The sequence below is a fragment of the Mytilus trossulus genome, chromosome 8 (assembly GCF_036588685.1).
Source record: "Mytilus trossulus isolate FHL-02 chromosome 8, PNRI_Mtr1.1.1.hap1, whole genome shotgun sequence".
NCBI lineage: Eukaryota > Metazoa > Mollusca > Bivalvia > Mytilida > Mytilidae > Mytilus > Mytilus trossulus.
Genome location: NC_086380.1, coordinates 40138937 through 40156438, shown reverse-complemented (window position 1 = coordinate 40156438; position 17502 = coordinate 40138937). Strand labels below are relative to the sequence as shown.

General features: G+C 33.5%; 2 protein-coding genes across 4 annotated transcripts in view; one reads left to right on the top strand and one right to left on the bottom strand.

Annotated features, from left to right (window-relative positions):
• The window catches only part of LOC134680943 (myb-binding protein 1A-like), a 51959-nt gene extending 47902 nt beyond the window's left edge, over positions 1-4057 (bottom strand). For all 3 annotated transcript variants that reach the window (XM_063540260.1, XM_063540259.1, XM_063540257.1), the window contains exons 1-6: positions 3840-4057; positions 3168-3272; positions 2216-2305; positions 1524-1595; positions 827-937; positions 71-193 (exon numbers count right to left, since the gene is read on the bottom strand). In XM_063540260.1, the coding sequence (XP_063396330.1) occupies positions 71-193; positions 827-937; positions 1524-1595; positions 2216-2305; positions 3168-3272; positions 3840-3992 (654 nt within the window). In that variant the 5' untranslated portion in view covers positions 3993-4057. The remainder of the gene's footprint in view (positions 1-70; positions 194-826; positions 938-1523; positions 1596-2215; positions 2306-3167; positions 3273-3839) is intronic.
• Positions 4058-7785: 3728 nt separating this feature from the next.
• On the top strand, positions 7786-12309 carry LOC134727661 (uncharacterized). Its single transcript, XM_063592042.1, has 7 exons — positions 7786-7791; positions 8298-8463; positions 9106-9246; positions 9545-9751; positions 10399-10463; positions 11536-11680; positions 12193-12309. The coding sequence occupies exons 1-7, from the start codon at positions 7786-7788 to the stop codon at positions 12273-12275; spliced, it is 813 nt and encodes a 270-aa protein (XP_063448112.1). The 3' UTR covers positions 12276-12309.
• The last annotated feature ends 5193 nt before the right edge of the window (positions 12310-17502 follow it).

Genomic DNA, 17502 nt, shown 5'->3' with positions numbered 1-17502 from the left:
TTGTTTGTGCATGTGTGTGCACAAGTGGGGGAATGGTGTGAAATACGATTTAAAAATAACCAATATTTACAGAGTGTTGTTTCCTGCATGTAATCAACAGACTGAATACATCTGCTGAGCAGTCTTCCCATCCTTTCTTCAACTCTCCTTCTATCTCTGGCCAAGCAAACTGCTCAAAATCTTCACTGCTGAGCTACAATAAATTAAAAATTATGAAATGGATCTTTATTGGAGTAAAGATTTCCTGAAAAAACCTTAGTGACCTATAGTTGTTAATGTCTGTGTCATTTTGGTCTTTTGTGGATAGTTGTCTCATTGGCAATCATATCATATCTTCTTTTTTATATTAAATATTTTACAAAATATCCAGAGACGAAAACAGTAAACATATTTTAAGAAATGAAATAAAAGTAAACCAAACATTTGCCAATTTTCACATCACATGTTCTGCTGTTTATAGATGTAGTTAAATATAGTTTCACTGTCATCGCATAGCAAAACGTGAAATGAAAAGTTATCTCATCTTTATGTTCAGGATTAATCACATAAACTAGAGGTTCTTTAGTGCTACATTTTATCTTTCTTGCCAATTCTTAAAATATCTTTCATAGTATTCTTTTTAAAACAACATTTTCATAAAATAGTACAATTATCACAAATTGCATAAAAATCAACTGTGTTTCCAATAAAATGGTGAAAAAAAACATATATAATCCCTTTTATAACAAGATGATTCTATTCATTTTTTTTTAATGTTTTGAATAATATTATGCAAAAATAGAATTTTTAATTTTCTCATCTATATTGCATCAAGGATAATATTTACCTGTTGGACAACAAGACGGATGCCATTATAACAGATCTGTCGAAGGTACACTCTCTTCTCACTGACCCACAGTAATCCTCTGATTACTTTCTTTATAAATTGTCCATCTCCCTGTAATTGTATATGAAATCATATTAGTTGAATTAAATTTAAAAACAAAATATAAGTATGATAATGGTAATATAAAAACACAATGAACAATAATAAAATAACAAGAAATATTTTACATTTGAAAGTCTTTAAACATGTTCAAAAAAAAGTTTAAGTGCACTTCACTTATAGACAAATCCTATTGGTTACCTATCACATAATTTGGTTTTCTATAGCATGACATAACTATTGATACTCTTTCATTAAGTACCCAAAAATAAATATTGTTACTGTGTTCCATATAGAATAAAAAATTAAGTTCATTGGTCTGTGTGCACACTTGGATACATGTCATTTGGTAGATGCCTTGGCATTCTTTATTTTACTTCAATTTTTTTTATTAAATATGATTTAAAGTTTTCTTTTACATTTTCTATTTAGTCTCTTTTAATTTGGCTAATAAGCTTCCCAATATTTTGTTTTCGTGCTATTGATGTTCCAGATTTTTTGGATTGAGCATACATGAGATTTTTACTATTCATTGTTCTTATTTTCTAATAAATAATTAAAACACAGTATCATGTTATTGATCATCACACATACTTACTTGTAGAAGTCTTCCTGATTGTATCAAAGTCAAGTAAGCTAAAGATTCTCCTAAAAAGCTACTCCCTTTCTCCTAAAATCATAAAAACATATCAACTTAAATTTAAATATAGAGAAATCTCTGTTTATCTACAATATAAAATTATAAGATCTTGGGTTTTTTTTAATATTCACTGTTTAAGATATATTTTGAACATTTATCATTTACTTATCCATTATATCTACTGTGCATGTGGACTCTGTTATTGTTGGTACCAATGTTTTAAGAGTAACAATGCTTTGTGGGTAACAATTTTTGTGAATACCATTGTTTGTGGGTACCAATTTTCATGGATTTACATGACTGAAATCATACTTTTCATTGTTTTTGTGGAAATTTGATTTTGTGGACTTGCCAAAGTTTCTATACAAGTCTATATGATTTTTTTCTGCCCTTTTAATTTTTTGGTTTGCTTCTACCAATGAAATTTTATAGAATTGGTATCTAACAAATAATAACATTGAATAATGAATCAACAGCATACATGTATACTTTGACCAATAATTGGTAACTTTTAAAACATTGTGACTTGGATGGAGAGTTGTCTCATTGGGGCTCATACCATATTTTCTATGATAAGGATTTTCAGAGAACAGAACTTATCTAGGAATCTGGCATGCTTCACTATTGATAAATTTCTGGATTAAACTTACTGCTTTAGATTCTTTCTTTGGTAACTTCAAATGTTTAGATATCAAATTTAGAAATTCTTCCACTGTTACTACATCAAACTTTCTTAGAATCTACAAGAAACCAATGCAAGAATCACATGAGTTTATAACTTTGTTATTGCTCAGCTTCTATGTCAGTCAGGGGAACTACTTGTACAAGTAATTCTTATTAACTTGAATAAGTAAAAAAAATATACTTATATAAGTAAATTATAATGTTTGAATAATCTCCCCTTAATTTTCTCAAAATTTTACTTATACAACAATTGTTCCTTTGGGGCTTGTCCAGTGCTCTAAAGATAACAGACAAATGGGATTTTCATTGTGCATGAAATTACAAATAAATGATAAGTAAAGACATCTGCAATGGGCAGACAAATTAATTCGATTAGAGCAAAGAAATCCTTAGAATTTAAGAAATGAAGATAAGATGATTTTTTCACTTATATACATTGTAAGTAAAAAAAACTGAATGTCTAAGGGACATAACTAAGTCAATTTGTCTTTACCTATATACAAGTAAATTAAATTCAATTGATAAGTATCCTAAAAAATTACTTACATTGTACATGTATTTAAGTATATTTTTTTTCACTTCTTCAAGTAAATAACAATTACTTCTACAAGTAGTACTCCTGACTGTGTGTACCATGTGTCAACATCATCATCATGATGGTATAAACATGTTATACATTTTCAGATTGGTAAAATTCTGTTCTGGATCTGGTTTCTTTAACCATATATACATTTCTGATTTAGCAAATTTTCTTTTCTGCATTTTTTGTTTGTTTGATATATTTTTTTTGCATAGTACATTTCATAACACTTTTGTTAGAAACATTTATTTAATTATCAGACAATTATTAAGTTCAATTTGTCAATTTTGGGGTTGTTTTTTTTGTCTAATTAGATGTTATGACTTTATTTTTATTACCTGACAAAGAGCAACAGAAAAGCCTTGTCGTGCAGTTTCTCTACTAGAGGCTAAACCTTTTACCAATCTTTTTACACTGTATTCCAATTCTTGTGATAATTCATTCTGAAACAAAAAAATTAACATTTTATAACAGCCAATGAAAAATCAGATGGTTTTAATGAGGCACAAAATATTGACCTAGGCTATGATCGTTATGACCATTGATGGACTAATTAATGTCTAGTGGTATTATAAATGCAAATTCAGGATGATTACATTATGTAATGAACTGATAGGAACTAGACGCATATCTACATTTCACAATGTTCCATGATGTGTCTTCCCCCCATGATGTGGTGTACAGTCATTACAGTCCAGTGCCACTGCTGTAGATTTATTTTCTTTTTTAACAGCTACATGTAATAACAGATTATGTGGCCCAACCAGGGGGGGGGGGGGGGACTGTGCGAGACCAAGAGTCCCAATAAGTCAAACATAATTGCTAAAGACATAAAGTGATAACTGTACATGCACAGTAGATAAATGGATCCACTCGTTGAAAGCAACATGGTACAACTCCCATGAAAACAACAATTCTATTAAAAATATGGAACTCAAGTTGTGAATCTTTTTTATAGTATTTTTTCAAATATAAATATGTTATGTATTTAGTAAAATTCGGCCTCATACCTCAGTGTTTCGTTTTTGTTTTATCTTCAACAGAACCACCAGCTGGTCTGTTGCCTTGATGATTTCTGCAGAGCTTGATTCGGATAATGTCCAGAATTTATCAAGGATTTGTTTGTCGATTTTTAAGGCTTTTATTTCATTATTTTCTGTCATATTGTTAAAACGTGCGATTTTTTCCACGTGCAATTGCTCTTTCGGGGTTTTGAAAATTACAGTAAAAGTACTCTTATATAAAACGCTTAAATGCATGTCAACAATAAAAATGTAATAGTCAACACAAAATCGGATACTATTTGCCTAAGTTCCTCCCTGGGAGCTGTCCCTAACAGAACTATATATGGTACAATCAAATACACAATACATATTTTTATAACAGCGCACAATAACTCATACACATCTTTGGTTACATCTTCTGACATCAGACTCGGACTTTTCTTGAACTGAATTTTAATGTGCGTATTGTTTTGCGTTTACTTTTCTGCATTGGCTAGAGGTATAGGGGAGGGTTGAGATCTCACAAACATGTTTAACCCCGCCGCATTTTGGCGTCTGTCCCGAGTCAGGAGCCTCTGGCCTTTGTTTGTCAGGCTTGTATTATTTTAACTTTTAATTTCTTGTGTACAATTTGGAAATAAGTATGGCGTTCATTATCACTGCACTAGTATATATATTTGTTTAGGGGCCAGCTGAAAGACGCCTCCGGGTGCGGTAATTTCTCGTTGCATTGAAGACCTGTTGGTGACCTTCTGCTGTTGTCTGCTCTCTGGTCGGGTTGTTGTCTCTTTGGCACATTCCCCATTTCCATTCTCAATTTTACATTGTTTCTAAACTGAAAAAAAACTTTACTTATATACTTTATGTCATATTTATTATGATAAAAAAATAATGAGTTCTGTTACGATTACCATAGACACCATAGAGCAAAGTTCCATAAAGTTAAAATAGATACCAGGATTTTAATTGTTAACGGTAGTTGTACAGACGTGTATTCAAGTCACTGTAAGACTCACCATTGATCCTCGAATAAAAAAAAAGTCAAATTAAGTACGAAGTTGGAAAGCTTGGAAGCATAGAGATCGATAGTTCCAAAAGATTGCAAATTACAACTCGGAACATCTATATTCACCGCTGGGTGGAAAATCATTAGAATTAATTTCGAACAATGCCAAGTTCAATTGTACTTGCTAATTCATAATGAATTACAACTATATCATTGATTATTCATACCAGCACAATGTCTGACTACAGGGCCTGTTATACCGTCGGGGAGGAAACCTATTCGGGCAGTGGTTGTAAAAAAAACGATTATAGATTTATCAGAAACATAATCGGATGTGAAAGTTAGCAACAGCAGGTGAACACCAGTCTTAAAAAAACCTCATTTTAACGGATCTAACTTTAGTGATAAAAGAATGACTAAAGAACCAACCACATAAATTAAAAACATAATTAGCGTGCAACCGATAGTGCCGCGTACTTATGATTCTGAGTTTTCGATGCCTATCCAAAAACAAATGAAAGGTGATCACATTTTTAATCATCTTAAATGAAATCGTGTTGGAAAACCATAAATTAGAAATTTTCCTACTCCAAAACATTTACGGATATTATACACAAATATTGACTCTTTCATGGAAAAGCAATTAGTTATATAAAGGGCGAGTAATAAATACCCAAAAGAGAGATGTTGACTTAACCCTTCCAGTACGAAATTATTTATACTAAATACTTTAAAAAGGGCATTCAGAGTAGTAAACAAAAACATTTGAACAGATTTATATATATGGGAATTTGTTTTATAGTTTTTTTTATTATACAATCATTCAGAGACTTTATATATATAAATATAAACGAGTCTAAATTGAAAACTACGTTCAAACCTATGACTGCGTTGGATAAAAACCGCAGTTTTTATACGTGTGCATGTCAAACAAATTTCGTTGTAGAAGGGTCTAAAAACAACACAAACAACATTTTCCAAATATATATATATACAACTCGTCTAAACATCAACCCAACAATGTTAGATCTGTAAATTTGCTTTCGCAAATTTTTGGTTCTTCCCTCGCCGTGATTCGAACCCATGCTACTGTGATATCGTGACACCAAATCGCCTGCACTGCAGCCGTCCCGCTAGACCACACGACCACCTGGGCTCTCAAAAAAGAGCTTTCGGTGGCCATATGTTACCTTTCCACGTCAGTTTTAATCTAGCGGCGTACTACAGTACATGATATATAAGGCATGAAGATGTTATTGTTACAGATCAGCTTAATTATCTATAGTAAAGGATCCTACAAATTAATGTAAGATACAGTCACAGAAAATAATTATATTCATAAGTACGTCTGAGTCAGTGACAACCCTACAACAGATGTATCCATCGGATCGCCATCAATGATGGTGATACATGGCTGTGTACATAATGTATATACAACTCGTCTAAACATCAACCCAACAATGTTAGATCTGTAAATTTGCTTTCGCAAATTTTTGGTTCTTCCCTCGCCGGGATTCGAACCCATGCTACTGTGATATCGTGACACCAAATCGCCTGCACTGCAGCCGTCCCGCTAGACCACACGACCACCTGGGCTATATATACTCAATCTAAACAATAGATGTTCTAATAAAGTACACTTATAGATGACACATATACAGAGGCGGATTAAGGATGTTTTTATGGATAAACATTTGGTTGATTATATGGGGAATCACTGAAGCATGACTAGAGCGGGTCCCTCTTAGGCAGTCAGCAGTGGCGGATCCAGGAAGTGGGGTTCTTGGGATCGAACCCCCTTTTTTTGGACGATCAATGCATTTGAATGGGAGCATATAGTTGGACACCCCCCTTTTTACTCTGGGTTGGGACCCCCTTTTCAAAAATGGCTGGACTGCCCCTGGTCAGTGGGTCCCTACTTTTGAAAAATTCTGGATCCGCCAATGCACATAATCATATAGGTATGCATACGGTTCTTTTGTGCCAGACATCGTCTATATGAAAATTTTGAAAGAAAGACAGGTTATTAAGCTATCAAGCAACCAGTGGCGGATCCAGGGGGAGGGTTCTCTTTTTTTGGCCGATCAATGCATTTGAATGGGGACATATGGTTGGAACCACCCCTTTTTCTGCAGGGTTGGGACCCCCTTTTTGAAAATTCAAATGGCTGGATCCGCCCGTGTTAATACCAAGGCAGTGCTCCTGTGTAAATGGTACCGACGGGAAATAGCGCTATATAATAAAACATCTGAAGCCGTCGTGGTGATCTTACTTTCCACAGACTCTCTTGCGAAAACACAAAAAACTCACTTACAATCAAGAAATACTAAACAATGGCCAATTATTTTTAAATTAAAAGGGTAACACTCGTCGATTTCTGGCTATAGTATCCTGATTTCCGGTACTGCGTTCCAGGTATTGGCTAATAGCCATACTCTCTCGATATTGGTATAGGTGTAACATACTGAATATTGCGATTGGGAACCGCAGTCTATGGCTATTGCTACACTGCGTCTGAAAATACCGTTGACTGTTTATTATCTTTTTTCAGATCCGTACGTATGTCTGTACACGGATTTGTATCTCACTATACAAATCCTTGGTCTGTACTGGTTTGTCTGTGATTCATATGGAGGATAGAAACTCGAATTTCGTACACCAAGAAAAGTGAATTTGAGTTTTGCAGATTTTGAATTTGATGATTAATTTCCAATGGTTAATTTGGAATGTCGTCTGTCATTTATTTCATATGTTGTGTTGTGCAATTTTGTTTTTACTTTCCGGAAGTACGTTTAGAACAGTACAAAGAACGTCACGATAACACCACTGGCAACGTCTCCGACGTCGTTGTAAAAGATCGTTACAGATTGACAAACGTATCGTTGTACATTGTGATTAATATTTAACAGATTTACAGATTTTTACTGAATACTACAGATAATTGAAATGAAGGTAAGTAATTGAATAAAACTAAACTCTATTTTAAGCTTTGATTGTTGGTTTCTTTACGCCGCATTAGCACAAAAGGCTATATCGCGGCGATTAAGCTATTTAAAGCAGGTATTGTCAAACTTATGAAGTATGGTTTCAGGAGAGGCAGACACTTAACATCATGGAGACAACATTGAAATGCGTTAGCCGCAGTAAAAAAAAATCCAAAATCTAATTTTACATTTATATTTATTTCGAAAGACTCAACTTGAATGGAGATATGTATATATAGATATATAAATATCCCTCTGGTAAATAAAATTGTAGACGAACTGTATAAATTATTAATACATGTAATGTGTCGCATGGAAGAATAAATTATCAACTAATGTTAGATATGTAATCATACCAAACATCTAAAACCAATGTCCATGATTTATTTTAATAATTAATCGTAAGACAAAAAGGCAAGGCATGTTTAGTGTTTTTAAAAAAGAATTTTTGCCTATTTGTCCTTATAATTTCAGATGGTTGACATCAACTTTAACTATTTTACCCACGAGGGGTTAGAACTAGAGAAGAAAAAGCTCATTCTTAAGCTAAAGGAAGAGTCCATTTCTCAAGATGGAAAGGAATTTTGGGCTAAGGCAGAGAAAATACAAGAGCAATATGAAGATCCATATAGAAAATTAGGTTTGTAAATTTGAATGCTAGTACTTAGAATTGACCAGATGGGACATAAGCATTCGGTGTAATCTTCAATTACAGAAAGAACATTGTGAACGAATTTCCAATGATTGACTTTTATTTTGTGATTTGGGAACAGAACGCATAGCCAAATTACCCTGATTTTTTTATAGCTTGTGTAGCTGTATGAAATATGTGCAATTCTCAGAACCTGAAACTGTGTATCTTGAATAAATATATTGATCCTGTAATTGTGAAAGGCTTACATCTTGTCTTTTTTTTTTTTTTTTATATTTTAATACATTTTGTATCTTTTTTCTTCTTCTTTTTTTTTTGTATACATCTATATACATGTAGCTGTGGAACCATAGCTCTTAGGTCTTTAACTTATATTTTTTTATCATTTGCAGACCATATTTAAAAATCCGTAGCTTTATGGTCCGCAAGTAGTCGAAAATATCACAATGGCCGATCAGCTACTAACATTTATACTCACGGTTTATGAAGTAAATTAACCGAATTTTCACCTAAATTCATAAAAAAAAATCAACGCTAACGAAAATTCAAAATATGACTCTACATTAACTTTCATTTAACGGGTTTGGTTAATGGATGAGTAATAAATAGTTCTTTTCTGTCTTCTTGTAGAATATACAAGCAGGAAGCTGTTCGCTTCATTTAAAAAAGAGGCACAGACAGAGTTTGAATTGAAATTCTGGACACAAATAGAAGAAATGAGAGGCGCATATAGGTATCCCGATGATAAAGGCGTCATCTGTGAAGATAAAGGTTTGTTGAAATAACTACTTTTATAATGATGAAAGTGAGTAAACAAATGTGTTACACTGGGGGAAAACAGGAACTAGAAAAAGAAACACGAAAATGCAGTTGAAATTAAGGTATTGAATCAGGACCGTGGATGAAAACGTACAAATACATCCGCTTAAAGTTACGGAATCCTTGGTTAAAATGCATCTGTTATCTTCTTGTTTTGTCACAGCTTGACTATTATTTTTTTTCATTTAGCAAACTCAATTTAATTAGTTTTGTTAACGTGTTATTTTCAAGTATTTTTCAAATATTTTAGATGGAGAAACAGAGAACGAAGACGATACCATTCAAACTAAAACCGATTCTGTACAACAAGAATCCAGCAATGGTCAAGATGAAGCCAGAAACAAGCAATATAATTTTGATCAGAAACAAGATGAAACGGATAATAAAGAAAGTGACAAATATGACAAACTAGCAGAGGCAGCAGCTAAAAACCAGGACATCACACAGACAACCCCTGGTAAGTTTTAAATAGCAGCATACTAACTCCATCAAAATAATGCAAAATGTTTTCAAGTAAAATTGTTATACTTTTATATATTCCTATAGTGGAAACAACGGGAAAGTACAAATCTGATAGGGTCAAATATATAAAAGAAGATGTGGTATGATTGCCAATGAGACAACTATCCACAAAACTGCACTGTTCAAATCCAGTGATCAAGATCCGAGTTCAAATATTCCAAACACCAATGGCCGTACATTGACCTATAATGGTTTACTTTTATATTGTTATTTGGATTGAGAAGTGTCTCATTGGCACTCACACCACATCTTCCTATATTTACCAATAACTAAATGTTATGCGCTGAATGTAAGTAAACATTTGACAGCAGTAGCCATCCGATTCAACAATTATAGTGCCAGTACGATTAGGAAAAAAAAACACATTTCTCTCGGTAATAATACAACATGGCCATTCAAGGATTTTATATTTCAAATTAAAATATCAAAATACCGACACTTTGATACATTCCATATGCATCGGTATGCGTCATGATTTTTATGTTGTTATCGAGGGCAGTTATGAAATGTAGTTTTTTTTGTTTTTTTTTAATTTTATTTGAAAAAAATAAAATAATTATTATCAACGTCAATTATTTGCAGAGCCTCCCTCTCTAGCTCACGTCCACCAAGAGGAAGATCATACATTGATAGATATATCTTTGAAGGTAACATTTTAACTTAAGACATAAATGTATACACACTACGGAAAAAATGGAAAACACATATAAACTCATACCTATCATAATAAAAACAAGGAGGTGTGGTATGATTGTAATGAAAAACAGAATTCACGAGAAACAAAAAAATGATGATGTAAACAACAGTGGCGGATCCAGAGGGGGGGGGGTTCCGGGGGTTCGCACCCCCCCTTTATTTTGGCCGATCAATGCATTTGTATCGGGACATATGTTTTGCACCCCCCCCCCTTTTGCCCTGGGATAGCACCCCCCCCCTTTGGAAAATTCCTGCATCCGCCCCTGAACAAATACCGGTCATTGTACGGTTTTCAACTAAGAAAAGAATTCAAAACCGTATAGTAGCATGGCCAATGGAAAACAACTCACAAAAGGAAATCGACGGCTGTTTCATGCTATACAATTATAAAAGGCAGCAACCAACAATGAAAACATGATAGTAGACTTTTTTCTCCACAAAACGTGTGAGATAGTCTCCCCTTATGACACAACTAAGACTATTGCTATCATTACTGATCAAACCCATGATAAATGAATGATTGTTATGCCCCACCTATGATAGTAGAGGGGAGTTATGTTTTCTGGTCTGTGCGTCCGTTCGTCCGTCTGTCCCGCTTCAGGTTAAAGTTTTTGGTCGAGGTAGTTTTTGATGAAGTTGAAGTCCAATCAACTTCACACTTAGTACACATGTTCCCTATGATATGATCTTTTAAATTTTAATGCCAAATTAGAGGGTTTACTCCAATTTCACGGTCCACTGAACACAGAAAATGATAGTGCGAGTGGGGCATTCGTGTACTGGGGACACATTCTTGTTAGTATATTTTTTACAGTTATATGTCTTATGTAATAAATACATAAATATCTTTACATGAATTTTAATTTAAAAAGCGGGCACTTAAAATAAAATGTATTTTGAAAAATAAAATTAATATAAGGGCATATAAGATAAAATTCATGAAATATAGACTAACTAGATTACAGCATTCCATCACTAGAAGTTTTCTTATAAATAAATATGTGTGTTATATTTTTCCAACAGAACGACATTGAACTGGACATTCCGGACAAAAACGAGAGGAAACTAATGGTAAAGGATGAAAAGAAGAAGGAAAAAAGAATAAACAAGTTATTAATAGCTGACAAAAAAAGAAGGCAGAAGGAATCTAAAAAATTGAAAACAAAAGGTATAACAAAAATATGGACAAATGTCAATAATAGAGGTGAAATGATTTATATATTAGACTGTTCGTTATTATATATAAAAAGGCGGAGAAGTAGTATGATGGCTAATTAGACAACTATATATTAAGATCAACGTATAATTATGTGAACAATTACAAGTCACCATTTGACCTTCAATATTGAGCTAAATCCCATACCCAACTTTAAACTATAAAATGGCACAGGATGACAACATGTGAGATACTTTAAGAAAAAGAACGGACAGTCTGACAATTAAGGCAGACAGCAGCAAACGACAACCACTGGCTAATAGGCTCATGGTTTGTTACAGGAACAATGTGGTTTTAAACATGTATGTGTGCTAGCAACCCTTTCCTACATTTAAATTTTACTCTTGTGCACCAGCACTAACTTCAAGGGGCCATTTTTTTTTAACTTTAGAAAATAGAAATGTATTCCAGAAATGAAGATCGAACACAATTGTATTGTTATAGTTCATTTTGTTTCTTTTCAGAAGGACTTGAAAAGGCCAAAAAATCAACCTTCAGTGATTTCATGAGAACTCTGACGTCATGTTTCCGGAAACAAAAAAAGTAGAAGAAAAATAGATTGGTTATTTGTTTTGTGGTCGTTTAAATTATGTATATATTATATTTTCTAATTAAATTATCATTTTAATATATATCTTTTTTGGTTTTTTTAATTGAATAGTAAAGTATAACGCCATACCAAAACAAGGTAAATGTACTATGAAATTGAGGAGGTCTATGGCAAGTCGTTCTCGTCAAAACTATGTTTAAACCATTTTTCGAAAAATTTACACACTGAGAATTTAAAAAAAAAACACACTGAGATTAAAAAAACTAAAAACACACACTGAGAATAAAAAATTACACACTGAGATTTCATAAAGACGCACTAAGATGAAATAAACTGAAAAGCACACTCTCAAGTAAACAATGGAGCAGTATTTTACACTAATGAAAAAAACTTCGTTCTCACTTTATTCACTTTTCACTCGTTGATTATCGGATTTATCCAATCTCGATAGTTAAATTATAAATTTTAAAGTCCTCGCCGAGGCGGCTCGGACTTTAAAATTGATAATTTAACTATCTCGATTGGATAAGTCCGATAATCCACTGATATCAATGTAAGAATCTCTACATATATATATACAGATCTAACATTGTTGGGTTGATGTTTAGACGAGTTGTATATAGGCGATTTAGTGTCACGATATCACAGTAGCATGGGTTCGAATCCCGGCGAGGGAAGAACCAAAAATTTGCGAAAGCAAATTTACAGATCTAACATTGTTGGGTTGATGTTTAGACGAGTTGTATATACATTATGTACACAGCCATGTATCACCAATATATATAAGTACGTCTGAGTCAGCAGTGGCGTAGCTGGGTAATTTTTACGTGTACGCCCGAACCTTGCCGAGGAATATGAAGGTCCCAACTGCTCAATATTAAAGCACCTGCTGGTAGTTGGTTCGAACGGGAAAGTTATCGAGAATGTACAATAATGATTCCTGTCAGTAAAAAATTCATTGATAGCAACATACTTTTGAATCTATATGGTTTGTTTTTTTGGTTAAATTTTGTAATATGTTAACTTATTCATCGTGTAATGCGGGGTTCACACATTGCCGATTATTGCTCCCGTTTGAGATCAGACTGCGATACGAAACGAAAAGTGAAAAAGTCGGATTACTATCCTCAATTATCTTGAATGTCCTATCATTGTCTGAACGCAGTCGTTTAATTTCGTAACAGATTCCTACGGGTCGGGTAGGGTCCGAGTAGTTCGGCAAAGTACCCGGACAGTTTGCAATTGGTGCGTCCCGTAATATTCAGGGGAACTCAGCCGATTTAGTCTAGTCGGATTACAATCGTGCCTTTTGTCGTGACAAATTCTGCTGTATCGGATCAAAATCCTAACAATAATCTGTGTATTCTGGACGGTGTCCTGTGGAACGGGAATGATCTGGATAAATTTTTCATTGCGTGTTTAACTGCCGATTGAATCAAGATTGCATCCAGATCTTGTGAAGAGTGCGAATCGTTTTTGCCGAAACCGTCCCGGAACAGTCCCGTTATTAATACGAAATTCGTCAATGATACCCACGTCAGAGTCTCGACAATACGACTGAGACCAGACAAGCCGTTCGCAATGCAACAGAGCGGACCTTAGGGAGTTACCATATGATTTTTCTGGGGGGACAAGGATGAAATTTGAAAAAAATAGGCAGGACAGAAGTTTTGAGTAAAAAAAGGCAGGATGAGACACTTGCAAAAAAAAAAGTCAAGACAACAATTTAGGTAGGAGAAATTGGGGTAAAAAAAAAAGGCAGGACAGAGATTACAGCTAAAAAAAAATGCAGGACAACATTTTTCAATCTTGCCCCCCCCCCCCCTAAAAATCAAATGGTAGCTTCCTTATTACGATAACGTTCCGACAGTACCTGCTCATCCCGATTATGTCGACAGTTTTCGAACTTCCGTCAGTGTCGGTTCACTGTCTGGTCACTGTCTGATCTCTGTCGGATTAAATTCGGTAGGATCGGGACGCAGTCGTTACATACTCGGTCGAATTTTACCTGGCGAAAGATACGAATTTGATAAGAAGCGGAGTTAGAACGGGATTATCGGTATAAATTCGCTTGGAAACGGTTGAATATCGACGCTTCCTGAACAATATCTGATTGTTGTCGTGATTAAATTATTTGTTTTATAAATTTTAATTAAAGTTTGAATTTTCATTCAGGATTCACAGGATCTTGATCAGACTTTTGACAAATTGTTATCGGGAATGGTCCTGTCAAGGACGGCAGTAAAAATCGTGAATATGTGACCCCAGCTTTACAAAATGGCAGCTAGCCTAACGATCATTGGTTTTAGAGAAAACGTCCAAACCAATATTACTTTTAAATAAGTTTAAATAACTTTAAATAAAGGGTGCTGTGAGTGAGCATACAATCGACAAAAGCACCTTTTAATGAACACGAAAAAAAAATATTTCTAAGAGGAGCAATATGAAAAGATTCTGAAACACCTAGGATTTCTTCCCACAAAAAGTGAATCAATTTATCATTCCATAAAGGGATTTCAAAAGAAATCTAAAATTCATCTGGAATATTTCACGACAATATATGAAGGTTTTATAAATTGAGTAATCCATGTAAAATAATTAATTGCATAAAGAAGAGTCCAGCTATATCTCAATCAGAAAAGAACCAAAAAATGAAAAAAACAAATGCTTTCACAATTTTAGCTTTAGACATTAATCAGAAAAAGCTTCCTCTGCATTTTTATGAAATTCGATGAAGGTTCGACAAGTAGTTAATGTAATTGAGAAATAACAAAATACGACCACTTGTAATGACTTAGTAATTACAGAAAGAAATTCATGTTGTCCTAAAAATGCGGGAAAATTAAAGATATAATTGCATAACTATATTGCTCAGAATACCCTTTCGATCATAAACAGTTTCTGTGCAACTTTCGTAAAATTTCACGGAGAGACATTCAAAAGACTTTATCCACATTCGGAACCTAAATATTGACGCCGCTTTGTCTCGCTTTTGGGACATAAATAACAGTCTTGACAAAATTACAAACATTATATCGAATCTGAGCAGATAATGAATTGCTTTAAATATTAGAAAAGAACGTAGAATTCATAGTAGATACAGACTATTACAACAGATTAGAACAAATATATTAAATGATCTATTTGAGTAAATTTAGTACCTTTTTATTCATAATTACAATCCATTGAAAAAAGAAGCACAAGGCTGATGTGGTTTTGACCAGGTTTTCTTATTCTATGTCGATTTTTTTTTTTTTCAAAATTCAAGTGTACGCCCGGGCGTTTTGACGTAAACGTAGCTACGCGCATGGTCAGTGACAACTCTACAACAGATGTATCCATCGGATCGCCATCAATGATGGTGATACATGGCTGTGTACATAATGTATATACAACTCGTCTAAACATCAACCCAACAATGTTAGATCTGTAAATTTGCTTTCGCAAATTTTGGTTCTTCCCTCGCAGGGATTCGAACCCATGCTACTGTGATATCGTGACACCAAATCGCCTGCACTGCAGCCGTACCACTAGACCACACGACCACCTGGGCTCTAAATATATACATATATATATTGACCCCCTACGATTACGAATCCATAGAGGCCTTAGCAACATTATTTTCTCTATTTGAGTGGTATTTATTTATTGAATATTTTTTTGCAAAAAAAGAACGGTTGTGTAAAGAACCTGTGGAATCAGCTCGTGAGAAACCAATTGTCAGTACACCAGTTGGGGGGGGGGGGGGGGGGGGGTCAATCGTTTAGATCTAAATCATCTATTAATACTCACGTGATTATCATGTAATTTATGTTCTTATCAAAATAAAATAATTTTCCCTAGTCTTGATGATATATTCAAATAAAATCGTTATCAAATTAATTGCCGTTTATACTCATTAAAGACAGACAGAATATTTTACTATGAGTATAAACGGCAATTAATTTGATATAATTTAATTTTGGAAGTAACGCGTCTTCTGAATGGCTGACGTTATTTTGTTATGAGCCCATAGACATAATTTAGTCATGTGGCAGTGACGTCATCAACGTTTTTTCATGGTTTTCTACGGTTTAAAATGGAATTTAGAATTAAATTATAAGAAATGACTGTAATTTTTTTCAGTCTATTCGAAATAACATTAAAAAAAAATGTGGTGCACACTGTTAAATAACCCGCTACGCGTTTTATTCAGTGTACATTAAATTTTTATGTTATTTCTTCATAGACTGAGAAAAAATATTACACAGTCATTCCTTTTAAATGTTCATAAATATATTATAGGCGATTCAGATACATGCAATATCAAAATTCCGCGACGAAATATAAACAGTATTACTCTAAAAAATATTTGAATACATATTTGATCTAATTGAATAATTCATTGCAAAAAAGTTCTCAATTATTCTCATCGTCAATCATTGTAATTATTCGTAAAATAGTCAAATACATCACATTTATCCTATATCATGTATATGTAGTCCCTATGTTAATCATATATTGCTGCATGGGACCTAGCCTGGGATCCTGGCTAACTTGCAGCTAGATTGGGCCGGATGCCAGCTAGGCTACATAGGACCAGAAAATTTGAGAACAAAGCAGCTCCTTGGCATGTGGTCAACATGGGATCTTGGTGATATGAAAAAATATCGTTTAAAGTAAGACATAAAGTACAAATTGGAAAGTACCCAGAGTAACTGAAAGCTAGCCCAATAACCAATAATAATGTATATAATATGAATACCTCCAAGACTAAGAAAATGTCAATAAGTACACATCCAAAGGACTTTAAGACTTCTATACATATTTTGAAAACTTGTACGATTGACAAAATGTTTAGGCCTGTAAATGAATTTAATAGCTGAACAGCAATAATATTTGTTTATGTTAAACAGAGCGGTGACAAATATCGGGACCTATATAAAATACACATGTGTCTGGTTTTAATTTATTGACAAATTCAATGTTTGCACCAATATAAACAGAAAAAAAAAGAATTGTGAAAAGATCCCGTTTTTTTTTTTTTGTTTTTTTTTAATAAATTTTATTTAACCAATAAAATCAGTTAAATAAAGACTGTATATAGTAAGACTATTTTGACCGATTTCTTCTTATTTTTAGTTACGTTGTTGTGCTGTCTTATAGTTTAATCTTAGTTGGTACTTAGAGTATACTTTTAGACATTCTATGTAAGAACAATGTAACCAGGCTATTAATTTTTAAC